Source organism: Heterodontus francisci, chromosome 16 (assembly GCF_036365525.1).
Source record: "Heterodontus francisci isolate sHetFra1 chromosome 16, sHetFra1.hap1, whole genome shotgun sequence".
NCBI lineage: Eukaryota > Metazoa > Chordata > Chondrichthyes > Heterodontiformes > Heterodontidae > Heterodontus > Heterodontus francisci.
This window is the reverse complement of record NC_090386.1, coordinates 67,117,743-67,145,142: the sequence shown is the minus strand read 5'-3', so window position 1 is coordinate 67,145,142 and position 27,400 is coordinate 67,117,743. Positions and strand designations below refer to the sequence as shown.

Genomic DNA, 27,400 nt, shown 5'->3' with positions numbered 1-27,400 from the left:
GAAGAGACCATGTCTGCTGACGAGGTCAAAGGCTTTGGTGAGATCAATGAAAGCAATGTAGAGGGGTATCTGTTGTTCACGGCATTTCTCCTGTATCTGACGAAGGGAGAACAGCATGTCAACGGTCGATCTCTCTGCACGAAAGCCACATTGTGCCTCAGGGTAGACGCACTCGGACAGCTTCTGGAGCCTGTTTAGAGCGACTCGAGCAAAGACTTTCTCCACTATGCTGAGCAGGGAGATTCCACGGTAGTTGTTGCAGTCACCGCGGTCACCTTTGTTTTTATAGAGGGTGATGATATTGGCATCGCGCATGTCCTGGGGTACTGCTCCCTCGACCCAGCACAGGCATAGCAGTTCATGTAGTGCTGAGAGTATAGCAGGCTTGGCACTCTTGATTATTTCAGGGGTAATGCTGTCCTCCCCAGGGGCTTTTCCGCTGGCTAGAGAATCAATGGCATCACTGAGTTCCAATTTGGTTGGCTGTATGTCCAGCTCATCCATGACTGGTAGAGGCTGGGCTGCATTGAGGGCAGTCTCAGTGACAACATTCTCCCTGGAGTACAGTTCTAGGTAGTGCTCAACCCAGCGGTCCATTTGTTTGCGTTGGTCAGTGATTATGTCCCCTGATTTAGATTTGAGGGGGGCGATCTTCCTGTTGGTTGGCCCAAGAGCTCTCTTAATGCCATCATACATTCCTCTGATGTTTCCGGTGTCTGAGGCCAGCTGAATATGACTGCATAGGTGTTGCCAGTAGTCGTTTGCGCAGCGCCTGGCTGTTCTTCGTGCAGTGCTTCTGGCTGCTTTAAGTGCTGCGGATGTTAAATCGCTGGGGGCTTTCTTGTAGTTCAACAGTGCAATGCGCTTAGCGGTAATGAAAGGTTCCAAATTTTCATTATGAGATTGAAACCAGTCTGCATTTCTCTTCGCACTTTTGCCCTAGGTGGTCAAAGCTGACTCATAGACGGCGTCTCTGATGTGGGCCCACTTAGTCTCAGCATCCCCTGTGGGAGTGTTTTGAAGGGCTGTTACAAGTGAATTTCGAAATTTTTGTAATAGCTGTGGGTGAGATATTCTGCTCGTGTTGATGCGCAGGTGGCCCTTCTGCTCGGAATGATGCAACTTCTTCGGTCTGAGTCTAACCTTGCTGCACACCAGGGAGTGGTCGGTGTCGCAGTCCGCACTGTGGAAGCTGCGTGTGATTTGAACACTGTTTAAGGCGGCTCGCCTTGTGACAATGAGGTCCAGCTGGTGCCAACGATGCGATCTTGGGTGCCTCCATGAAACCTGATGACAGGGTTTAGTGTGAAAGAACGAGTTGGTAATGCAGAGGTTATGATAGGTACACAAATCAAGCAGTCTCTGCCCGTTCTCATTCATCCTTCCAACGCCATAGCGCCCAAGGCAGGAGGGCCACGAGTCATGGTCGGCCCCAACCCTGGCATTAAAGTCCCCCAGCAGGAATAGGTGTTCGGTGTTGGTGATGCTGCTAATGATGTTATGGAGTTCCTCGTAGAACTGATCTTTAGCTTCAGGTGGGGAACAGAGTGTTGGAGCATAGATGCTGAGTAGGTGTACTGGACCAGAGGTGGTGAGCAGTTGTATGGACACTATGCGTTCCGAGCCATTTGAGGGAGGCTCCATCATGCTGAGCAAGGAGTTTCTGATGGCGAAGCCCGCTCCATGCTGTCTTGGTTCTTCAGGATCCCTGCCCTGCCAGAAGAAGGTGTAGTCTTGCTCTGCTAGAGATCCACTCGCGGGGAGGCGAGTCTCCTGAAGTGCTGCAATGTCTACATTGAGTCTACTGAGCTCGTTGTTAATGATGGCGGTCTTCCGAGAATCGTTGATTTGTGTAAGGTCTTCCGACAGGCCAGGACACATAGTTCTGACGTTCCAGCTTGCAAAGCGAAGGGCTGGTACCTTCTTTCCTTTTTTGGTCATGCTGTTCGGTGCGGTGTTACAGTCCACTTGTCGGGCAATGACCCTAAGCTCCAAGCACCCATTGAAGCAGGTAGACTGTGGCGGGACAGAACCTTATTGACCGTGGGCTGCCCGGTTTGAGGCGGGCGGTAGCTGTCCAGTAAGGTGCGATGACCTCTCCCACCGACAAAGGCAATCCGTGGCGCCCAGTTTCTACGCCAATTTATCTGGACTTATAACCCGCAACTGCTGCCTTCCGTGTTGTTTCAGTCGCTGTGAGGCAACTATGGAGTGACCTCTCCATGGCGCCTGCCTGGGCGAATTTATGGAGGTTGAGATTTGCCCAGTCATCAAAACCCCCCTCTCGGCTTTTCTGGTAGGATCCAAAGGAGTGCAGAGCACGACGTTTGGCACCGGTATGGCTGCAGGAACTGCCGGAAACATGCCAAAGGTGACACATGACCGCCTCCGGGGTTCCACTCCGGATTATCTGTTAGGGTTTACTCCCTTAGCCTTGGTCTCTCCCGAGACGCCCACAAGGCAGTGGGGTTGTTAGGGCCCCTACACAGGTGTAGGATGATGCCGGTGGGAGGAGGGGATGCGAGGGGGAGGAGTGGAGGGAGGGGGGTGCGGGGGGGAAGATGGTGCGAGGGGGCTGCTGGGATGGGGTGAGCTGAGACGGTGGAGCAGGGAAGGGGGCGGCGGTGGGGGGAGGGTGGAAGAGGGGGAAGGGGGAGGGGAAAGGGGGGGGAAAGCGGGTGCAGGTAATAAGCCATTGCATACAGTGAAGTAAAACTACTTAACAGCTTTGCAATGGCTTTTATTTGGCTTGTGATGAATTGGATTAATCACCAGTCTAAAAAGAACAGTGATCATAGCACAGGCTGTGTTGACTGAACCAGAAGTTTCAAAAGCTAACACTATATTTGAATTAGTGCACATATTTTGCTCCCTAGGATCAGCTGTATTATATAACTAATTTTTAGGTGTCATTGTTGGCTCAGTGAGTGAGAAGATCATGTTTCAAGTCCCACTCTAGAGAAGTGATCACTTAGTTTAGGCTGACACTCCAGTGCATGTGAAAGAGCGCATATGCGATTTGAAGAAGAGCAGGGAGAAATCTCCCTGGTGTCGTGGCAACCAACCAACATCACTAAAACAGATTATCTGGTCATTCTCCCTTTACTGTTTGTGGGAGCTTGTTGTTTGCACTTTTGGCTGCCACATTACCTACATCACAACAGTGACCACACTTCAAAAGAACTAAATTTGCTTCGAAGTGCTTTAGGGCATCCTGAGGTCATGAAAAGTCTTTTCTTTGGCTTCCTTGTCTCGAGAGACAATGGCTAAGCGCCTGGAGTGGCTATAAAGGCCAATTCTGGAGTGACAGACTCTTCCACAGGTGCTCCAGATAAAATTGGTTGTCGGGGCTGTTACACAGTTGGCTCTCCCCTTGCGCTTCTGCCTTTTTTCCTGCCAACTGCTAAGTCTCTTCGAACTGGCCAGTTTTGATGAAGGGTCACTGACCTGAAACGTTAACTCTGCTTCTCTCTCCACAGATGCTGCCAGACCTGCTGAGTATTTCCAGCATTTCTTGTTTTTATTACCAACACAGACAGGTTGGGCTGGAAGGCCTGTTCCTGTGTTGTAATTTCTATGTAATTCTATGTAGATCAAATTGTTGGTTAAACAGCTAAAAATTTAACATTTGCATACTGACTATTTTTATCTACTGCTTATAGAAATTCTTATCCAAGCACAACACTTCTTAGCAACTAAAATATAGTCGTCAGAATTGAACTGTAACACATGCTGCTCGGGTGCCTTAGTTGATAATGTTAATGGGATCAGACTGACTACATTCTCTTTGGCCTCCTTATCTCGAGAGACAATGGATAAGTGCCTGGAGGTGGTCAGTGGTTTGTGAAGCAACGCCTGGAGTGACTATAAAGGCCAATTCTTGAGTGACAGGCTCTTCCACAGGTGCTGCAGAGAAATTTGTTTGTCGGGGCTGTTACACAGTTGGCTCTCCCCTTGCGCCTCTGTCTTTTTTCCTGCCAACTACTAAGTCTCTTCGACTCGCCACACTTTAGCCCCGCCTTTATGGCTGCCCGCCAGCTCTGGCGGACGCTGGCAACTGACTCCCACAACTTGTGATCAATGTCACACGATTTCATGTAGCGTTTGCAGACCTCTTTAAAGCGGAGACATGGACAGCCGGTGGGTCTGATACCAGTGGCGAGCTCGCTGTACAATGTGTCTTTGGGGATCCTGCCATCTTCCATGCGGCTCACATGGCCAAGCCATCTCAAGCGCCGCTGACTCAGTAGTGTGTATAAGCTGGGGATGTTGGCCGCCTCGAGGACTTCTGTGTTGGAGATACGGTCCTGCCACCTGATGCCAAGTTTTCTCCGGAGGCAGCGAAGATGGAATGAATTGAGACGTTGCTCTTGGCTGACATACGTTGTCCAGGCCTCGCTGCCATAGAGCAAGGTACTGAGGACACGGGCCTGATACACTTGGACTTCTGTGTTCCGTGTCAGTGCGCCATTTTCCCACACTCTCTTGGCCAGTCTGGACATAGCAGTGGAAGCCTTTCCCATGCGCTTGTTGATTTCTGCATCTAGAGACAGGTTACTGGTGATAGTTGAGCCTAGGTAGGTGAACTCTTGAACCACTTCCAGAGCGTGGTCGCCAATATTGATGGATGGAGCATTTCTGACGTCCTGCCCCATGATGTTCATTTTCTTGAGGCTGATGGTTAGGCCAAATTCATTGCAGGCAGCCGCAAACCTGTCGATGAGACTCTGCAGGCACTCTTCAGTGTGAGATGTTAAAGCAGCATCGTCAGCAAAGAGGAGTTCCCTGATGAGGACTTTCCGTACTTTGGACTTCGCTCTTAGATGGGCAAGGTTGAACAACCTGCCCCCTGATCTTGTGTGGAGGAAAATTCCTTCTTCAGAGGACTTGAACGCATGTGAAAGCAGCAGGGAGAAGAAAATCCTAAAAAGTGTGGGTGCGAGAACACAGCCCTGTTTCACGCCACTCAGGATAGGAAAGGGCTCTGATGAGGAGCCACCATGTTGAATTGTGCCTTTCATATTGTCATGGAATGAGGTGATGATACTTAGTAGCTATGGTGGGCATCCAATCTTTTCTAGTAGTCTGAAGAGACCATGTCTGCTGACGAGGTCAAAGGCTTTGCTGAGATCAATGAAAGCAATGTAGAGGGGCATCTGTTGTTCACGGCATTTCTCCTGTATCTGACGAAGGGAGAACAGCATGTCAACAGTCGATCTCTCTGCACGAAAGCCACACTGTGCCTCAGGGTAGACGCGCTCGGCCAGCTTCTGGAGCCTGTTTAGAGCGACTCGAGAAAAGACTTTCCCCACTATGCTGAGCAGGGAGATTCCACGGTAGTTGTTGCAGTCACCGCGGTCACCTTTGTTTTTATAGAGGGTGATGATATTGGCATCGCGCATGTCCTCTGTGTGTTTACTTTTCAGGGGTATCATAGGAATACTTAACACATTCATACTGAATTCCCCATGCTCGGCTATTTTAATAGAGGAATTAGTTACTTTAAACTAAAAGGGTTGATACCTCCATAAAATCAATAGAAAGAGAAGTTTGGCGTGTTGCATTGAACAATAACACTGATAGCAGTAATTTCTGCCCTTATGTAACTTGGTAGGAAACCCGCCCTGTTCTAAATGCAATAATTCAATCACTTTTAATAGCCTATGTAACAATTTTGCTTTCCATGTTACTTTACAGGTCCAGAGTGATTGGGAAATGAAACTGGGCTGCTGTCATGTAACAATCATAGGACAGACTGTTCCTGTTCATTCCAAACTTCTCCAAAACACAATGCAGTTCCTTAAAGGCTGTGGAGATATGGCAGTATTGGTGTAAGAGTGATGGCTGTAGAGAGCAAAGCACAGCTGACAAAAATATTTTGTTGTGGGATCTTGGCAGGAGCATCACCGTCTTATAAGGACTTGGAAATAAATTCATAAATTATACAGGAGGTCCATTGTACTACTTGATCATTTTTAAAACCTAGCTTGCATTGCGTCACAATTATCCTGCACATGGTGTTAAATTCAAGTTCCTGGAAAGGGTCTCAGATTGTTTGGCTTCAATGTTTTCAATCAAATCAGGATTTGACTCCAGAGATACCCTGCCAATTACATGCCAGTGTGAAAGTAGTAGCATAACTATATCCCAAGAATGGGAAATTTGAAAGGTTCACTGTTTTTCATTTTGCCCATGGCAAGGGTGTGTTAGAGGTCGGGCTGTAACATTAAAATCCAAATTTTATGACCTGCACTTGCAACGAGTGAGGTTCCAATGGCACCACTGTAGCCCTGTCAAGTTGGCCAGAATTTTACATTGGGCAGGAAGTCCCATCCAACGGCCAAAAAGCTAGGGGCGATACCCCCTCGTCCAGGCCTGGGAGCCACGCTATGATTTTATGTGGCCCAGGCCCTTAATTGGCCTCGGGTGGGACTCCCGCCCCTCTGAGTCAGGAGGTCCCACCTCCAAGAGCTGCCGGCCAATCAGCGGGCTGGCAGCTCTCAGTTCCAACAGCGCCACTGGGAGTGGTGGGCACTGCTGGGACTTCAGCCAGGGAGAGGAGCAAGAGGGATGCTGGCCCTGGAAAAAAGTTACGTTTGTAGGGCCTCGTCGGGGACAATCGGCTGGGCTCCGTCGAGGCAAGGGAGGTCAATTGGGGAAGGGAGAATGTAGTTCAGTGGGAGCGGTTGGACCATGGGGGGCCCTCTGTGGGGCACAAGGTGTCCGATCAGGGGGGCCTTCTCCCAGCCGCAAGGAGGCCGTCATATTTCACTGGGCGGCCTCCTGGGGGTCCTGAGCCACACGCCCGCCACTGGTAATATACCAGTGGCGACAGGAGAAGGCCCTTAAGTGGCAGTTAATTGCGCACTTAAGGGTCTTAATTGGCCTGGGGCAGGCAGGCGGTTTCTCGTTGCCACCGCCCCTCATAAAATTTCAGCCGGGGTAGGAAGGTGACGGGAACCGTACCCCCTGTCTCCCACTCAATTTTACAACCCCCCATCTTCAGCCTGCTCCTGTGGGGGAGGGGGGCGTAAAATTCCGGCCATTATCTTTTAAACTCCAGTTCAAAACGTCATTATTAAAGGGAACTATTTATCAAATCAAATTAGATTACCCAAAGTACTGATTGGGATTATTCCTGTTGTAACATTAAGATATATTATATATATTTTTACACAATTCCAATGCATTATTATTGCAAAAGGTATGGCAAGTTAAATCTTAGTATGGGCCTGTGGAGTGTTATTGTGCAGTAAGTTTACAAAGAAATTGAGATAGATAAGAAAAGAAATACCTTAAGGCATCACAAAGCGCTTTACAACCAATGAAGTACTTCTTGAAGTTTAGTCATTATTGTAATGTAGAAAATGCAGCAGTCAATTTGCAGACAGCAAGGTCCGCAAACAGCAATGAAATAAGTGACCATATTATCTATTTTAGCGATAGTGGTTGAGGGATAAATTTTGGCCAGGATATTAGGAGAACTCCCTTGCTCTTCTAATAGTTCTGAGGGGTCTTTTATATCCAGCTGAGAGGGCAGTTAGGGCTTTAGTTTAACATCTCATTCAAAGGACTACACTGTAGTCAGTACTGCATTGGATTTCTAGCCTAGATTATTTACTCAGTCTCTGGCATGGGGTTTGAAACCAGATTTAGACTTAGAGGCCATTGTGCTACCACTGAGCCAAGGATGATACCTACAGACAAATAGATAGTTGGATAGACAGGCAGAAACAAGAGCAATAAACAGACTTATATATTGATCACTGAATACAGATAGGAGTTAAGCAAACTTATAAATAGATTAATGGATATAGATAGATAGGTAAACATAAATAGGTTGGTGGATTGATAGGTAGGTAGATAGAAAGAATTTGTACAATTAGAAAGTTACAAACCTCTTCAGCTGTGAGTGAATGGAGTTTTTCATGAGATTTACTGAAGCTGTAGCTTTCCTCCTGTAATTAGGAAAATATTTCTATAAGTACAGTACAATATAACATTTTACCACAATTGAACTTACTGACCAAAATGCAATTCTGCTGTATCATTGTAATCCAATTTACTGGTAGCCTGCTTTAAAATATACTTCATAGTTAGCTACAGCTTACAGAGATGCAAATTTGATTGCATAAACTACTTCAGGAGTGATTATATTTTTACTATAATATACTGTACCCTATAATAGTGCTTGAATTTTGTCTGTACAATCAGCTTAATAAAATAAAAATCTGTACTGGGAAGTATTTGAGAATGGATAATAGGCAATATAATAATTGCTGAATGTGTGTTATAATAGTTAGGAAAGTGTGCCAAGCTTAGTCAGGTATATTCTTGCAGGGCTGGTGGGGACATTCTTGTTGGCAAGCCTGGAGATTCCATTTAGAAGCCATTTAATCTACTATATCATTTCTTAGGACAACAGGGAACAACTCTCAAGGAAATGGAGGCTTCTCACTTTGCTCCAGGAAATAAGGGAAAGGAAAGTTTTCTTCTTTGTAACTGAAGGGCACTCTTCAAAGAAATGAGACAGCAAGCTTGGCCGGAGGTAATGGATGAGGTCAGTGTTTCCTGTATCACTGAGGGGACCTGGAACCTAATATGGTAGAAAATGCCAGATCTGAAGAAAGCTCCAAGGTAAAAGCACAGAACAATTTTCTATGCCAAGTCACTGCCCCAAGTACACGTCATAGCGTTTCTTCATAATCTGTTACTCTTTTTCTTCTGCTTCATTCAAAGCACTCGACCTTTTCGAATGACTACTATGCAAGGACATGGTACCACTGCATGAATATAATCTGCAATTTTAATGTGAAAAGTCAAACTGAATTCTTAAAGTGCCATCCACAAAGCATATCCTTTTAACACAAACAGAAAAATGTCCTTATCAGGACACAAAAGATAGACAGCAAGTTGGGCACATGTATATAGAATCATAGAAAAGTACAGCACAGAAGGAGGCAATTCAGCCCATCAAGTCTGCGCCAGCTCTTCCAAAGAGCGATCAATCAGTTTAGTTTAGCTTAGAGATACAGCACTGAAACAGGCCCTTCGGCCCACCAAGTCTGTGCCGACCATCAACCACCCATTTATACTAATCCTACACTAATTCCATATTCCTACCACATCCCCACCTGTCCCTATATTTCCCTACCACCTACCTATACTAGGGGAAATTGCTAATGGCCAATTTACCTATCAACCTGCAAGTCTTTGGCATGTGGGAGGAAACCGGAGCACCCGGAGGAAACCCACGCAGACACAGGGAGAACTTGCAAACTCCACACAGGCAGTACCCAGAATTGAACACGGGTCGCTGGAGCTGTGAGGCTGTGGTGCTAACCACTGCGCCACTGTGCCGCCCATTAGTCCCATTCCCCCACACTTCCCTCATATCCCTACAATTTTTTCTCCCTTGTGTATTTATTCAAATCCTTTTTGAAAGCTACTATTCTATCCGTTTTCACCACCCACAGGCAGTGCATTCCAAATCTTAACTGCTTGTTGTGTAACTCAATTTTTTTTAATGTCACCTCTGGTTCTTTTGTCAATCACCATAAATCTGTGCCCTCTGGTTATCAACCCTTCAGCCACTGGAAACAGTTTCTCCTTATTTATGCTATCTAAACCCTTCGTGAGTTTAAACATCTTTATCAAATCTTTTCTTAGCCTTCTCTGCTCCAAGGAGAACAATCCCAGCTTCTCCATTCTATACACATAACTGTAATCCCTCATCCCTTATATACTCCTTAAACTTGCAGTATATTGGAAGACTGCTTCTCTGCTTGCAGAAGAACATGGCATATAATGAACTGGAAGGCAGCCCAGAAATTAAAATACTTGACTGACTCCTTTTGAGGTGGGTTTCCTTGAACATCATTGGGTATAGGGGCATTGAGAGAGTAGGAAAGTGAGGAGCGGCGGCTTCCCCAAGATCAGGTAGTACCACCCTGCTATTGCCATGCTTTACCTCCCCCACCCACAATCATTCACACAAACATACTCATTCAGAAAAACATCACATACAGTATATTCCAATGCAAGCATTGTTTGACAGTGTCTGTTGGAACCAGAATTCTTATACATGTTCATCTTCAGTTAATACAGGTTTGAACAATAGTCTGAAAATAATTACTTTCTCAGCTACAATGTCTTAGGATTCAAACCTCACAGTATTTGAATATTTAAAAAATTGCTATCTGAACAGGAGCATCTGCAGGAGATCCTGGAGTCTTTTGAAAATACAATTACATAGAAAATACAGCACAGAAACAGGCTATTTGGCCCACCAGTTCATGACAGTGACTATGATCCACTCGAGCCTCCTCCCATCCTTCCTCTTCCAACTATATCAGCATAACCCTCTATATTCCCTTCTCCCTCCTATGCTTATCTAGCCTCCCCTTAAATGCAACTATACTATTCACCTCAACTACTCCCTATGGTAGTAAGTTCTACTTTCACACCACTCTCTGGCTAAAGAAGTTTCTTACAATGGAAGATATTCATAGGCGTATGGCAGGGTCTGCTAGCTGCATATATGCATTCATATATTCTAAGCCTAGTGACATTATCTCTTGTGAATGCTCAGATTGCAGCTACAGAGTCCTTGATGATCAATCTACAAGATGATCTTTTGTCCAGCTTCAATATATTGGATGATTGATTGAAGTGAACCTGATGCAAGGTGTCACAGAGCCTCAGCAGCAATGGACATGGCTGCCTCAGGAGCAGTGTCACTTTATGAACTAGTACAGATGGGTTACCAGTAAAACAAATGCTCCTATTGAAGTCCAGCAGCCAGACAGTCCATTTAAAGATTTCCTAGGGATTCATTCAGAAAAAGTCAGGAGGTTAGACGTCAGAAGTCACACAGTAACCCAGTAGAGGTACTGTGGGAAAACACAGTACAACATAAGACAAATAGATTAATAGGTTTCTGGCATTGTGTTTGTTCAGAGTTTGTGGAGAACAAGAGACCAGCACAGCAAAGGATAGCCATTGATATTTGAGGAAGAACAGGGGACAGTGTTGCAGAAGATGCTTGGAGCTATTTTTTTGGTGCAATGTTGATAGCAAGGTTCCTCGAAGGAGCAGCTGAGGCACTTAACTGATCCTAGATAAGTGCCTGGTGTATCAGTCTTTTTGGTTGCAGAGGGCTCTGTAGCAACATCCTCTTAATCACTGTCTGTACCATGCTCTGACCAAATGGCTATGGTAGTGAGTTAGCAATGTAGAAGTTGAGAGTTCAAATCTGATCATAGCAAGTTATTAAATCAGGTCAGTTGCTGGATTGTCATAAAATCCCAACTATTGTCCTTCAGGGAAAGGACCTGCCATCACTATGTAGTCTACATGTGAATCCAGGCCCATACTACATAGTTGACTCTCAATACTGAATTGAGGGGTCAGCCTAGATTATGTGCTCAAGTTCTGAGTGCATACTGAAACCACAAGCCTCTGACCCCCAAGGAGGCTTATGCTAACCTCTATCATTGCAATGATTTCTGGGCTTGGGTATATTAGTATTAATTGATGGAAGGTCATGGGCTGTGTGCACAATTCCCCATCTGCCCTCTCAGGTGGACGTAAAAGATGTCATGGCACTATTTGGGAGAAGAGCAGGGGAGGTTTCCTTGGTGTCCTGGCCAATATTTATCTCTCAATCAACATCACTAAAACAGATTTGTCATTATCACATTGCTATTCGTAGGTGCTTGTTGCATGCAAATTGGCTGCTACATTTCCTGCATTGCAACAGTGACTACACTTCAAAAGTATATAATTGGTTGCACAGTGCTTTGGGATGGCCTGAGGTCATTAAAAAAACTCTATATAAATGCAAGTCTGTCTTTTTCTTCTATATGCTCACACTATAGCATTTAACTTCAATTAAGTTCTGTTGAGATTACAATTATCAAAAATTATATATATATTTTTTCCATTATGCCTTATCAAATAGAGTGTAAGCATCTGTGTTTAAATTCACTAATCCTGTGGGCAGCTAAGCTTAAAGGGAGCTTGAGTTGGAGATAAAGTTTGCAACACTGTAGCACTGATCCCCTGACCTATGTTCCCTTTGAATCAAGCTCCTTACTGGGAGCATGAAATGACTGAATTTATCCTATAGTACTCCCAGAATCCTATAGGCTTGAACTTTACAGCCCCCCCCCAATCCCCCCCCCACCCCCCGGCACCCTCTGGAAGCGGGTTGGGAGGCAGGAGGGTGTAAAATCGAGTGGGAGGTGGGGGCTCCGTTACCTACCCATCCCCACTGCTTTTTACCAGCATGGGAGAGGTGGCAAACAGCCCGCCCACACCAGGCCATTTGAGGCCTTTAAGTGGCCAATTAATTGCCTCTTGAGGGCCTCCTCCTACCGCTGCTGGTAGCGGCAAATGGGCTCTTCAGCACCTAAGGATGCCCCCCAGCAATACCTGGCGGTCTCCTTGAGGGCTGGGGGGGGGGCCCACCTGATCGAGCACCCTGTGCCCCATGGAGGGCACCCCTCAGCAGCACAGGCCACCTCCGCTTTAACACTTACCCCTGCCCTCTCGATCGACGCCCTGCCCCACTCATCAGGGCGCAGCCGTTTTCCCCCTCGGTGAGGTCCGATACCCACTTGGCTGTCGAAGGGTGATATCCATGTTGCTCCTCTTGCTGGGTGCAGTCCCACCTGTAGCCACCGCTCCTGGTGGCACAGCTGGGACTGAAGAGGTGATGGCTCTCTGATTGGTTGGCAGCTTTTGGAGACTGGACTTCTTGCCTCAGAGGGGTGGAAGTCCTGACGGAGGCCAATTAAAGGCCTGAGCCATGTAAAGTTGCTGCGTGGCTTCCAGGCCCGGCGGAGGCAGGCTCGCGCCTGACTTTTCAGCCAGTGGGCGGGGCCATCATCGCCACATAAAATTCCAGCCATAATCTTTTACACAGGGACAAACCAACAGCACATCAGTAGGGCAGGATAAGACTATGATAACAAGCATTATCTGATCGTATTGCTTTTGTTCCTCTATTTTCATGTTACTAGTTGAGATAATATTGACCTTTTAAATTATGTGGTATTACTTATTGTGATCTTACCGCAAGATCACAAGATTAGCTTACATGAAGGCGGCTTTTGGTCATCTGCCCGAATATTTCCTTATGTGACTTGGTGTCGTATTTTGCTTCATAATGCCCCTGTGAAGCATCTTGGGACATTATATTGCATTAAAGGCACTATATAAATACCAGCTGTGGTTGGTGTTGTTGTATTAGGATAGCAAGCTCACTGTCTCCCCATGAGAGCATCTTACTGTTTCTTAAACAAATCCAGGGTCCTGGCCTCAGCCACTCTACTTGGCAATTTGTTCCAGCTGTTAAATCTATCTCCGTGTAAAAGAAAAACCCTGACATCTGTCCTAAATTTGCTTTTCACAATCCTGATCTTATCTGAGGCTTTGAGTGTAATTTTACTTTTGACACTAAAATCTGCCTAAGTATTCAAAGAGCTAAGTAGCAAACCATGGAAAGGGAACTAATCTCATAAAATTGTCACAACTGAAAATCGTGAACAAAGAGTATGAAGTTATAAAGTATTTCTTGCTTATTTGGAATAACAGGGCAGGAGCTGGGGTAAAGTCCCAAGCAGTGGGGAGTTTAGCAGTGATCTGTTCTGGTAAGCGTTGTAATTTCTAGCTATGTAAACTTCAGCAGTATCCTTGCACACGCTTGGGGCCCCCTAAGACATGGTTCTGCCAACCTGCACCTGACGTCTGTGGATTTTAGTAAGTGGGATATGCCCCTGTGGGTAGCGCATGACACTCCACATTAGGAAAACAGTAACTCTACAGTGTAGATTTTTCAGTTGCTTGAATTGGAGACTCTTAAACATGGTTATGAGTTTGTACACCCATCTGGATGACCAAACAAAAAAGGCCGGCTGGTAGTTACAGTATTAGAGTGCTGGACTCCTGCATGAAATTTGTCTGAGTTTGAACTGGAAGCATAGTTACAATGTCATTCGGAACTGATAAATTGTTTAGTGATTACAGAGTCAGTTCTGGACGCAGGATGTGCCCATACTATTGGGGTTGGTATGATAAAGCATAGGTACTTACATACTAGCGCATAGATCATACCAAAAGTAAACAGTGCAAATAAGTACTTAAGGAAAAAAATTTTGTTCGACGCATGGTGCTACAAAAATGACAAATTTTTCCAGACACTTTATTGCTGAACTGCGTATTGAGATCAGAGTTAGACTGATCACTCCAAACTTTAAAAAAAAAAGTTTTGAAACTTCAAACTGCTACAGGTTTCATCCCTCCTACTTATTGAATCACTGAATTTAGTCCGGAAATCTGCTGTCACTTTTGTGTTGCTTTAAAGAGAGGACCCCTTTGCAGCTGTGCAAAAGTGGCAACATGAGATGGTGAGTTTAGTTCTGAATGATCATAACACTCCGTTTAACTGTTATGGTTCACCAGTGAGCTAAGTTGAATGTGTTTGGATCTCTCATCTGGTCAACTAAAGAATGATACTAACATCATATGAGGAGACCTCTGCACGCAAGATTGCCTTGCTTCCCCAATCAATAAAGGTAGAATGGATACAGTAGACAATGGGAAAAACAGAGGGAAATTGTGACCACCAAAAATATACCTGCCTTGAAAGCAATCCATTGCTGACTTGCTGGCTATTACAACACTTACCTCATCCACGTATCAACCCACTGTTGCCAAAATCCTTTACCACCTGCATTATTTCCAAACTTGGCTTTGCCAATGCTCTTCTATCCACCAGCCCCCCCCCCCCCCCACCCCCCTGCCCAAGCACCACCTGACATAAATTCCAATCATCCAAAACTGTGATGTTTGCATCCTGTCCCATTCTAAGTCCTTCTCACCCTCACACAGATCTTTAGCAATTTTTAATGGCTCTCTGCCCCTAATGCATTGATTTGTATATCCCTCTAGGACCTCTTTCCACCTTACTTCCACAACGTTCTTCAGCCCTACATCCTAGTTTACATCCCATGCTTTTTGAACCAAGATGAACTGTGTGCCTGCGCTTGTGATCCCCATCCCCCCACCCCCCCCCCTCCACAACCAATTCCGACTTTATCACTTGCAGTGCCTTCAGCCATCAGGGCCTGCACTCTGGAATTTTTTTCCTAACCTCTTTCACCTTGTTACGTCTCTCCAACCCTCAAAAGCCACTGCAGGACCTACCTCTTCAACTATCTCAGTCTCCTTCCCTAACTCCTGCTTGGTGTCTAATTCCCCTACCCACTCTTTGGGGAGTGTGTTTGTACAGTTCACAGTGTTTACAGGCACTGCAATTTACTTCTGTTTTCAAAATCTTTTTTTTTTAATTGCCAAATTTAAAAGAAAACAACAGGGTACTTAAAATTTAAGAAATCCTCAAAATGTACAATGGGTTGCATGAACTATGCCATTGTCAAATAATGCAGAGCAATTATTCCTGAATGAATATACTATTTTCTGCAGATTTTTGAAGCTGCATAAAAAGCATGCATGACAGAAATAATAGAGGACAATTGTTAAAATTAATCAGTTTTTTCTGAGGTCGGTACTCCAGAATAGGTTTTATGCTCGTATATTGGAGTTAGCATTTATTGCGGTTTGGATGTGCTTTATTAAACCAAGGTTTATCTTTGATTGGAATATAATCATAATACTGCACTTGGTTGGAATGAGATGTCCACCGCAGTACATCTGGAATTTAACCTTTGACAGGAGTAATTCTATTGCTGCCAAATTGTATTTTGATACAGTTTGATTAATTGATATGTTTTTAAAAGAAATCTTTTTTTCATTAGTTATATTTTTATTTTCATGCAGCTATTCCAACTAAGCCTTTGCACTGGAACACTTTAATTCTGGATTAAAACTTGAAAGTTATAACACAACAACTTGATGTTATGCAGTGATTTTAATATCGTAAAACATCCCAAGGCAATTCACTGGAGCATAATCAACAAATAAAATTGGCACTGAGCCAAAGTAGGAGGCGTTAGTATAGATGACTAAAAGCTTGGCCCAAGAGATAGGTTTTAAGGAGCGTCTTAAAGGAGGAGAGGTGGGAGGGGAATTCCAGAGCTTAGGGCCTACATGTCTGAAGACATAGCCACCAATGGAGGGGCAAAGGAAGTGGTGATTCTTGGAGGATTGTAGGGCTGGACAAGTTTATAGAGATAAGAAGGGCAAGGCCACTGAGGGATTTAAACACAAATATGAGAATTTTAAAATCGAATCATCGTTAGACTAGGACCCAATGTAGGTCAGTGAGCACAGGAGTGGTGTGTGAATGGGATTTAGTGTGAGTTAGGATATGGACAGCAGAGTTCTGGATGAGTTTAAGATTATAGAAGGTGGAAGATGAGAGGCCAGCCAGGAGAGCATTGGAATAGTCAAAGTCAAAAGCATAAAGGCATGGATGAGGGTTTCAGCAAAAGTTTTACAATGACAGGGGTGGAGAGGGACGATATTACAGAGTTGGAAGTAGGCAGTCATTGAGATGGGAAAGATATGAGGTCAATAGCCAAGCTCAGGGTCATATAAAACACCAACATTGCAGATTTCATTGATTCACCCCGAGGCAGTGAGTGGTCAAGGAGAGTAATGGAATGAGTGGCTAGAGAGTGGAGTTTGTGGCAGTGGCCAACGACAGTGACTTCAGACATCCCAGTGTTTAATTGGAGGAGATCTTGACTCATCAATGACTGGATAAACATTTCATGGAGGAAAATTTATTTCAGGCTATTTCTTTTGTGCCTTTTAAATTAGCAAATACTTAGCATAGTAACACATGGCTGCGTGCAAACATGCATGTAGAGGAAATTAGTACTTCCAAGTTAAGCTGCACGTTTAAGAATTCTGTGCGGGTGGCAACAGAGCACTTAGTGCTGTAATGAATGAAATGTTAATTTGAAAATTCCTCATGTGGTATATTTCCATTCTTGCTGTGCTGTCAAAGTGGAGCAGTAAACAGAAGCCAAAATTTCTCTATAGAAAACTGACCACTAAGTCACTTCATGCTATTCTAATACACTTCTACAGGACTCACTTAAGAAAGAATATCAAGCATGGTTCCTGGCTTTACTCTTGGTCTGCAGACTTACTCATGGCAAAGAGGGCAAGGGAATTGCAGTGTCTCGCGAATGAAATGCATGAAAAAGAAAGACCCTGCAATTTTTATAGCATCTTTCATGACTTCAGGACAACCCAAAGCACTTCACAGCCAATTAAGTAGTTTTGAAATGCAGTCACTGCTGCAATCTAGGGAAAGGGGAGAAATTGTTCTCACATAAGAACATAAGAAAAAGGAGCACAAGTTGGCCACATGGCCCTCAAGCATGCTCCACCAATCAATTAGATCATGGCTGATCGGATCTTGGCCTCAACTTCACTTTCCTGCCTGTTCCCAAAACTCTTAACTCCCCTTAAATTCAAGAATCTCTCTATCTCAGCCTTGAATATATTCAAAGACTTAGCCTCCACAGCTCCCTGGGGTACAGAATTCAAAAGTTTCACAACCCTCTGAGAAAAGATATTCCTCATCTCCATCTTAAATGGGAAATCCCTTATTCTGAAACTATGCCCCTATGTCCCTATTCCCCCAAGAGGGGAAACATCCTCTCCACATCTACTCTATCAAGCCCCATCAGAATCTTATATATTTCAAATAAGATCACCTCTCATTCTTCTAAACTCCAATGAATATAGGCTCAACCTTTCCTCATAAGACAACCGTTCATCCAAGGAATCAACCTGGTGAACCTTCTCTGAACTGCCTCCAATGCAAGCATATCCAGGCGGCAGAGTGGTTAGCATCGCAGCCTCACAGCTCCAGCGACCCGGGTTCAGTTCTGGGTCCTGCCCGTGCAGAGTTTTCAAGTTCTCCCTGTGACCGCATGGGTTTCCGCCGAGTGCTCCGGTTTCCTCCCACAGCCAAAGACTTGCTGGTTGATAGGTAAATTGGCCATTGTAAATTACCCCTAGTGTAGGTACGTGGTAGGAGAATGGTGGGGATGTGGTAGGGAGTATGGGATTAATGTAGGATTAGTATAAATGGGTGGTTGATGGTCAGCACAGACTTGGTGGGCTGAAGAGCCTGTTTCAGTGCTCTAAATAAAAAAAACCCCTCCTTAAATACACAGTGCCTCAGATGTGGACTCACCAGCACCCTGCACAGTTGTAGTGACACTCTCCTACTTTTATACTCCATTACCCTTGCAACAAAGGCCAACATTCCATTTGCCTTCCTAATTACTTCCTGTCCCTGCATTCTAACTTCCTGTGTTTCATGTACAAGGACACCCAGATCTCTCTGTACTGCAGCATTCTGCAATCTCTCTATTTAAATATGTTGCTTTTCTATTCTTCCCGCCATTGTGGATAAGCTCATATTTTCCCACATTATACTCCTTCTGCCAAATTTTTGCCCACTCACTTAACCCATCTACATCCCTTTGCAGACTCTGAGCTGAATTTTCGAGGGCCCCTGAAGGTGGGAACGGAGGTGGTGGGGGGCCGGAAAATACTAGTGGCGACTGGTGTGTCAGTTACAGGATGCTGATCTGGTGCCAGCAATGTTCAGCAGGGTGGTGTGAGGGATGGACAGGAATTCTGCTCTCCTCCCAATTGAGGCCAATTAAAGCAGTTTAAAAGCTTGTTAAGATCTTGTCAAGGTTGGATGTTGCAATTTTTAAAGGGGTGCATGGGTTACACACGCCTTCAGAAACGGATCAGCTGAAGGGAGGCAGGTAAAGAGTGGGGAGCCAGTCATGGCTGCCCCAGGGCAACATCCTGGTCCCATAAGAGGGTCAGCGGGGCAAAGAGGGATTCGGCACTAGGTTATGACTGCCCTTGGTGTTGCGGAGGTGGAAGAAAGTGTGGGAACTCAATGCCCAGGGGGCACAATTGCCAGATTTGGGCCCTCCACAGGAAGGGCAGAACCCCAGCCATCAGGAGGTCACAGGAGAGGAAAGAGGGGCAGGAAGGGCATGGAGGCCCAACCCTCAACAGAGGATCTACTACCGAAGATGGAGCTACCTGGAGATGACCGAGAACCAGTGCCGCAAGAGACTGTGACTCTCCAGGCAGATAGTCACAGACATCTGTGCCCTCATTGCTGAAGGCCTTACAACTTACAGCACTGGTTACTATGCCCAGCCAGTAGCCGTCAAAGTCACTGTTGCCTTGAACTTCTTCACTTCTGGCTCCTTCCAAGGATCAGCTGAGGACCTTAGTGGCATCTTGAAAATGGTTGCACACCACTGCATCTTGCTGGTCACTGATGCCGTCTTTGCTATAGCTGGACAGTACATTTGTTTCACAACGACATGGCCTCACAGGGGCAGTGTTGGGTTTCACCTCTATCACTGGATTTCCCTCAGTTCAGGGCAACCTCAATTGCACCCATGCGGCTATCTAGGCACCCAGCGACCAGCCAGTGAGATGCATCAACAGGAAGGACTTCCACTTCCTCAATGTCCAACTGGTCTGCAACCACAACAAGAGCTTCCTCCATGTATGCATGCACTTTCCTGGCAGTTGCCATGACTCCTTCATTCTTTGTTGGTCCACGATGCCTCAGATCTTCAGTCTAACACCTAAAGTGCATGGATGGATCCTAAGCGACAAGAGATTATCTCTTAAAAAGATGGTTACTTACCCCTCTATGGGAGCTCCAGACAGAAGCACAGAGGCAATACAACCAATGCCACCTGCTCCCCAGAACAATCACTGAGCAGGCCATCAGGCTTCTGAAGAGGAGATTCTGGTTCCTGGAGCAGTCGGGTGGTGCCCTTCAATACCCTCCTGCAAAGGTCTCTGTCATTGTAGCTTAGTGATCTACTGTGCTCTCCATAACATGGCCTCCAGAGAGGTGTGTATCTTGAGGACAATGAGGCCCTGGAAGGACACAGCTCATTGAGGGATAAGTAGGAGCAGGAGGTGAGAGAGGAGGAGGAGGAAGAATAGGCAGAGGGAGATGACGCTGAACAGAGAGGTGCTTTTGCTGCATGATGAGGTGGCCTCCTCCTACCACCCTCCAAGAAGCGGATGTCCCTTCTTTCCCCCACGGCCTCCAGCATTAGATCCAGATTGGCATCGATGAAGAGAGGGTCTGCCCTGCCCTGGGTGCCAGGCCACCAGCTTCCCTGTGACATCTCGCTTCCCTTTGGTGAAGGCTTTGGCAAAACGCACAGATCTCTCCCTCAGGACAACCAGCAGCCTCAATAATGGCTGCCGTGGGATTCTAAAGGAGTCCCTCACATCATCTGACCCACCTCTGTTCCTGCCCCCACAGTGGTCAGGAAACCGATCTCATTACCAATTAAAGGCTTCCCCACACAAAAGTCTTCTTTAATCAGTTTCCCACCAGAGGTGGGTTTCTGACCTGAAAACAAACCCGGCTCCTGTTGCCCCCTCCGTGGCGAAAATACAGTCCTTTGTGTCCTCCTCACAACTTGCTTTCTCATCTAACTTTGCATTGTCAGCAAATTTGGCTACAATACCCTCGGTCCCTTCATCCAAGTTATTAATATAGATTGCAAATAGTTGAGGCCCCAGCACTGATCCCTGTGACACTCCACTGGTTACAATTTGTCAACCTTAAAATTACCCATTTATCCTGACTCTCTGTTTTCTGTTAGTTAGCCAATCCTCTATCCATGCTAATATATTACCCCCAACACCATGAGCTCTTTCCTTGTGCAGCAACTTTTATGTGGCACCTTATTGAATGCCTTTTTGAAATCCAAATACACTAGATCCACTGGTTCCACTTTATCCACCCTGCTCATTACATTCTCAAAGAACGCCAATCAATTTGTCAAACATGGTTTCCCTTTCATAAAACTATGTTGACTCTGCTTGATCATAGTAGGATTTACTAAATGTCCTGCTACAACTTCCAGTAGTTTCCCAAAGACAGTTGTTGGGTGTCATAAATCATTGGTTACTTAGGAGTAAGCAAATATTTTAAATACTTTTACCTGACTTTTATTGACGAAAAAGGACTATTACATTCATTAGCATTTGATACTACAGTTTGGAAATGTACTTGTTTGTGCTCTTTGGTTTTCATAAATAATTAAAACTACAAAAGGACTTAGCTATTTATCTCTTCCTTTGCCTTGAAGGTACTGAATGTGAATTATGCAATTAAGAAAGAGATATAATGAGGGAAGAGAGGGACAAGTTGTGAATCTTTGTCCCTTTACATGCTTCTTCTTGCTTCAGTCAATAGAACAAGTTGCTTGTTTGGATGCTGCAGCCTCCTGTGATCTGAAATGTGAAGTTCTGCCACTGAAAACTAGTTTGATGGCACAAATTGTGGTTAGTCATACAAGATGGAGTTGAGATTAGAATCTCAAGGCTAGGGGAAGGAATTGAGCATGAATTGGGACCGGTTATTGAAGTAGTATTTATGTGCAATAATCTGATCCAAATTGGATTAACTGCTTTTCCAGCTAACCAATTGAGAATAACTAATTATATAGGTTCTGGTGATGACAAAATCTACAAATACATGTTGTTAGCAGTTGAGCTAGATTTTGATAACCTTATTGTGAAACCTTCCATATTAATTTGTTAACCTGAAGCGGCTATATCCCATAATTTCTGTTGATTTAAAAGTTTACGGTTAGCGCTCTCTATTTACCCTGAATCCCTAGTTTCTGCAGTTCATGAACAAATGCTGGCATTGATCCAGGCAAGCAACTTTCCTCCAAAACTCTGCCCTATGGTGCTCTGAACTGTTCACTATGTAGAGAGTGAGACAGTCCCCGGTGATTCTTCCTCCAATCTTCACTCCCTGGCAACAATGCCAGTGCTTAGTACTTTGCTGCAGCAATTTGGCTGAGATCTGAAAGCATGAACCCACCTCCCACTTTTTGTGGTCTTGAAAAATTGAAAATATTTAATAAAATTTCAAGTAGATTCAATCTTCCATGTGGGCAAGATCCTCACTTGATGCTTTTCAAAAGAAAACACAATTTTGACACGTGGGCCGGGATTTAGTGAGGAGGCGGTGGCCCCCTCCGCTGGCTCTGGAAGCCGTGATGCTACTTGTGTGGCTCAGGCAATTAATTGCCCAAGGTCCTGGCTTCTGCCCTGCTGACGTAGGACGTCACGCCTGCAAGAGCTGCTGGCCAAAGAGCTGTAGCTTTTCAGTCCCAGCAGCGCCACTGGTGGGACTGCAGCAGGCCCCAGACCCAGCCAGCAATGGAAGCTGGAAAATAAAGCTAAGTGGGGGTGGGGCCGCAGGGGCCAATCAGCTAGGCTACGGAAAGGGGGCTGGAATGTCAGTCGTGAGGGCAGGGCGGGGTTTAAGAGTGGGGACGGCCCTTGCTGCTGGGTGGGGGGGGGGTCTTTCCATAGGGCACAGAGTGCCCAATCATGAGGAAAAACCCACCCCCAGCCCACAAGGAGGCAACCTATTTTACTGGGCAGCCTCCCCAGGTGCTGAGGTGCCCATCCGCTGTTGGTAAAATACCAATGGATGCAGGTAGGTGAAGGGCACAGCATCTCTTGCTATCCCATCAGATTTTATGAGCCCCCCACCTTCCAGCCCACTTCCACGGGGGGGGGGGGGGGTGGGGACATAAATTTCCGGCCATGGTTCCACCAGGGCCACTTAGCTCCAGACCTCATTACAGCTTTGGTCCAAACATGGGCAAAAAGCTAAATTCCAGAGGTGAGGTGAGAGTGATGGTCCTTGACAGCAAGGCGATTGAATGTGGCATTAAGGAGCCCTAGCAAAATTAAAGTCAATGGGAATCACGGGGAAATCTCTCCACTGGTTGGAGTCACACCTAGTACAAAGGAAGAAGGTTATGGTTGTTGGAGGCCAAACATCTAAGCCCCAGGACATCTCTGCAGGATGTTTCTCAGCGTCATGTCCTAGGCCCAGCCATCTTCAGATGCTTCATCAATGACCTTCCCTCCATCATAAGGTCAGAAGTGGGGATGTTTACTGATGATTGCACAGTGTTCAGTACCATTTATGATTCCTCAGATGGGGAAGCAGTCCGTGTCCACAAGCAGCAAGACCTGGACAACATTCAGGCTTGGGCTGATAAGTAACATTTGCCACACAAGTGCCAGGCAGTGACCATCTCCAACAAGAGAGAATCTAACCATCTCCGCCTTGACATTCAACAGCATTACCATCACTGAATCCTCCAACATCAAAATTATAGCAGTTACCATTAACTAGAAACTTAACTGGATCAGCCATATAAATGCTTTGGCTACAAGAGCAGGTCATATTTCTGTGGCTAGTAACTCATCTCCTGTCTCCCCAAAGCCTGTCCACCATCTACAAGGCACGTCAGGACTGTGATGGAATATTCTCCACTTGCCTGGATAAGTGCAGCTCCAACAACACTCAAGAAGCTCGACACCATCCAGGACAAAGCAGCCCACTTGCTCAGCACTCTATCCACCACCTTAAACATTCATTCCCTCCACCATTGGTGCACAGTAGCAGTAGTGTGTACCATATACAAGATGCACCGCAACAACACACCAAGCCCCCTTTGACAGCACCTTCCAACCTGCGACATCTACCACTAGAAGGACAAGGGCAGGTGCATGGGAATGCCACCACCTACAAGTTTCCCTCCAAGCCATGCGCCCTCCTGACTTGGAGCGATATCGCTGTTCCTTCACTGTTGCTGGATCAAAAATCTGGAACTCTCTTATTAACAGTACTGTTGGTGTACCTTCACCACATGGACTGCAGTGGCTCAAGGAGGCCTCCTTCTCATGGGCAACTAGGGATGGGCAAGAGGAGGTGGCATTGCACTATTGATCAAGGAGTCAATTACTGCAGTAAGGAGGGATGATATCTTAGAAGGTTCCTCAAATGAGGCTATATGGGTAGAACTTAAAAACAAAAAGGGGGCAATCACTTGGCTGGTAATTTACTACAGGCCTCCAAACAGTCAGGGAGAGATAGAGGAGCAGATATGTAGGCAAATCTCAGAGAGGTGTAAAAATAACAGGGTAATAATAAGAGGGGATTTCAACTTCCCCAATATTAACTGGGATAGTCTTAGTGCAAAAGGCTTAAAGGGGGCAGAATTCTTAAAATGCATACAGGAGAGCTTTTTGAGCCAGCACGTAGAAAGTCCTACAAGAGAAGGGGTGGTGTTTGACCTAATCTTAGGGAACGAAGCCAGACAAGTTGTAGAAGTGTCAGTGAGGGAGCATTTCAGATATAGTGACCATAACTCTAAGATATAAGGTAGTTTTGGAAAAGGACAAAGATGGACCAGAAATAAAGTTACTGAATTGGGGGAAGGCCGATTTCAATATGATAAAACAGGATCTGGTCAAAGTGGACTGGGAGCAGCTACTGGTAGGAAAGTCTACATCAGACCAGTCGGAGTCATTCAAAGAGGAAATAGTGAGAGTTCAGAGCCAACATTCCCGTAAAGGTGAAGGGTAGGACCAACAAGTCCAGGGAACCCTGGATGTCAAAGGATATAGAGGATTGGATAAGGAAAAAAAAGTAGGCTTATGGCAGATTCAGAGCACTGAAAACAGCGGAGGTACTAGAGGAGTATAGAAAGTGTAGCTGGGTACTTAAAAAAGTAATTAGGAGAGTGAAGAGGGGACATGAAAAAACACTGGCGGGCAAGATAAAGGAAAATCCCAAGACGTTTTATAAGTATATTAAGGCAAGAGGATAACCAGGGTAAGAGTAGGGCCCATTAGGGACCAAAGTGTAGATCTGTGTGGGGAGCTGGAGGACATAGGTGAGGTATTAAATGATTACTTTTCATTTGTGCTCACTTTGGAGAAGGACGACGTAGGTGTAGAGATCAAGGAGGGGGACTGTGATATACTTGGAACAAATTAGCATGAATGGAAGGAGGTATTAGCGTTTTCAGTGGGCTTAAAAGTGGATAAATCCTCAGGCCCAGATAAGATGTATCCCAGGCTGTTATGTGAGGCGAGGGAGGAGATAGCCGGGGCTCTGACACAAATTTTCAAATCCTCTCTGGCCACAGGAGAGGTGCCAGAGGACTGGAGGACAGCAAATGTGATACCATTATTCAAGAAGGGTAGCAGGGATAAACCAGGTAATTACAGGTTAGACTCACTGACATCAGTCATAGGGAAACTATTGGAAAAAATTCTGAGGGACAGGATTAATCTCCACTTGGAGAGGCAGGGATTAATCAAGGATAGTCAGCATGGTTTTGTCAGGGGAAGATCATGTCCAACAAACTTGATTGAATTTTTCGAGGAGGTGACTAGATGTGTAGATGAGGGTAAAGCAGTTGATGTAGTCTACGTGGACTTCAGTAAGGCTTTTGATCAGGTCCTGCATGGGAGATTGATTAAGAAGGTAAGAGCCCATGGGATCCAGGGCAATTTGGCAAATTGGATCCAAAATTGGCTTAGTGGCAGGAGGCAGAGGTGATGGTCGAGGGGTGTTTTTGCGATTGGAAGCCTGTGACCACTGGCGTACCACAGGGATCGGTGCTGGGACCGTTGCTGTTTGTAGGGTACATTAATGATTTAGACATGAATATAGGAGATATTATCAGTTACTTTGAAGATGACATGAAAATTAGTGGTGTCGTAAATAGTGAGGAGGAAAGCCTTAGATTTCAGAACGATATCGATGGGGTGGTAAGATGGGCAGAGCAGAGGCAAATGGGATTTACTCCTGAAAAGTGTGAGGTGATGCATTTTGGGAGGACTAACAAGGCAAGGGAATATATAATGGATGGTATGAGCCTAAGAAGTACAGAGGGTCAGAGGGACCTTGGTATACCTGTCCATAGAACACTGAAGGCAGCAGCACAGGTAGATAAGGTGGTTAGGAAGGCATATGGGATATTTGCTTTTATTAGCTGAGGCACAGAATATAAGAGCAGGGACGTTATGATGGAGCTGTATAAAATACTAGTTAGGCCACAGCTGGAGTACTGTGTACAGTTCTGGTCATCACACTATAGGAAGGATGTGATTGCACTGCAGAGAAGATTCAGCAGGATGCTGCCTGGGCTGGACCATTTCAGCTATGAAGAGGGACTGGATAGGCTAGGGTTGTTTTCCTTAGAGCAGAGAAGGCTGAGGGGGGACCTGATAGAGGTATTCAAAATTATGAGGGGCATAGATAGGGTAGTTAGGAAGAAACATTTTCCCTTAGTGGATGTGTCACTAACCAGGGGGCATAGATTTAGGGTTAGGGGCAGGAGGTTTAGAGGGGATTTGAGGAAAAATGTTTTCACCCAGAGGGTGGTTGGAATCTGGAACACACTGCCTGAAGTGTAGAAGCAGGAACCCTCACAACATTTAAGAAATATTTAGATGAGCACTTGAAACGCCATAGCATACAAGGCTACGTGCCAAGTGCTGGAAAATGGGATTAGAATAGATAGGTGCTTGATGGCTGGCACAGACACGACGGGCCAAAGGGCCTGTTTCTGTGCTGTATAACTCTATGACTCTATTCCTCATAGTTAACTGGATGATATGCTGTTTATTAAGTGTAGAATTAACCTGTAATTCAGATTGTACTGATGCAAAGCAAAATGGGCTGTCAATGAAGTATTCATAAATCAGAACTTCGTAAAAATTGTCAAATAGTTCACTGCACTATACAGAAAAAAGCAACACTCAGGATCTATCAGATTTCACCAACTCAGAGAGAACGGGCAGAATATCTAGCCATAATGTTCAGTTGCATGTTTGTGGCAGTTCAGGTGTTTGGCAGTGGAAGGAAATGCAGCAAACATGAAAGGAATAGTATCCCTAGAGCAGGAATGGTAGGAAGTACACAGTATAGTACAACAGAAGGGCATTAGTGAAACAAATGAGGCATTGAATTTTCCCCTGCTATCCCACTCCAAATTCAGTGGAAAAATGGGCTGTCTCCTGCACCAAACTTAATTACCAGCCCCACTCCTCAACAGACTGCTGATGGCCCCTTCCCAAACCATCACATGAAAATTCTGGGGATAGGGGATACCACTGAGAATTCCTCCCCTTTTATTGGCACTTAAGGCATCATCTGGAGAATGGCAATAGCAGGACTTGGGTTGTGACAGTCAGGCACCAAGGGCTCAAATTTTTAAATTGAGGGAGACAGCCCTTCAACTTAGCCCCTGTATATTTACCTCTGCGGAAGCTTACAAAGTCCACTGACTTGCTCGTTTTCCAGATTCTACTTCCTCTTTAGATCACTCACTGCCTGTTTTGGTGCAGCAGCAACAGTCCCACTGCGAGCATTTCTTCATTCACCCTTTCATCACCGATGGATTACCTATCGGCAACGAGAAACCTGCTTGTGTCTCAAATGGCTCCCAACCCAAGAAAATGAGACAGGGACAGAACAGACTTAGAAGTCTCATCCTGCCACTACTCTGCC

At 45.5% G+C, this 27,400-nt stretch overlaps 1 protein-coding gene across 2 annotated transcripts in view; it reads right to left on the bottom strand.

Annotated features, from left to right (window-relative positions):
• The window catches only part of LOC137378167 (phosphoprotein associated with glycosphingolipid-enriched microdomains 1-like), a 105,626-nt gene that overhangs the window by 15,416 nt on the left and 62,810 nt on the right, over nucleotides 1–27,400 (bottom strand). For both annotated transcript variants that reach the window (XM_068048313.1, XM_068048312.1), the window contains exon 7: nucleotides 7,899–7,958. In XM_068048313.1, coding sequence (XP_067904414.1) covers nucleotides 7,899–7,958 — 60 coding nt within the window. The remainder of the gene's footprint in view (nucleotides 1–7,898; nucleotides 7,959–27,400) is intronic.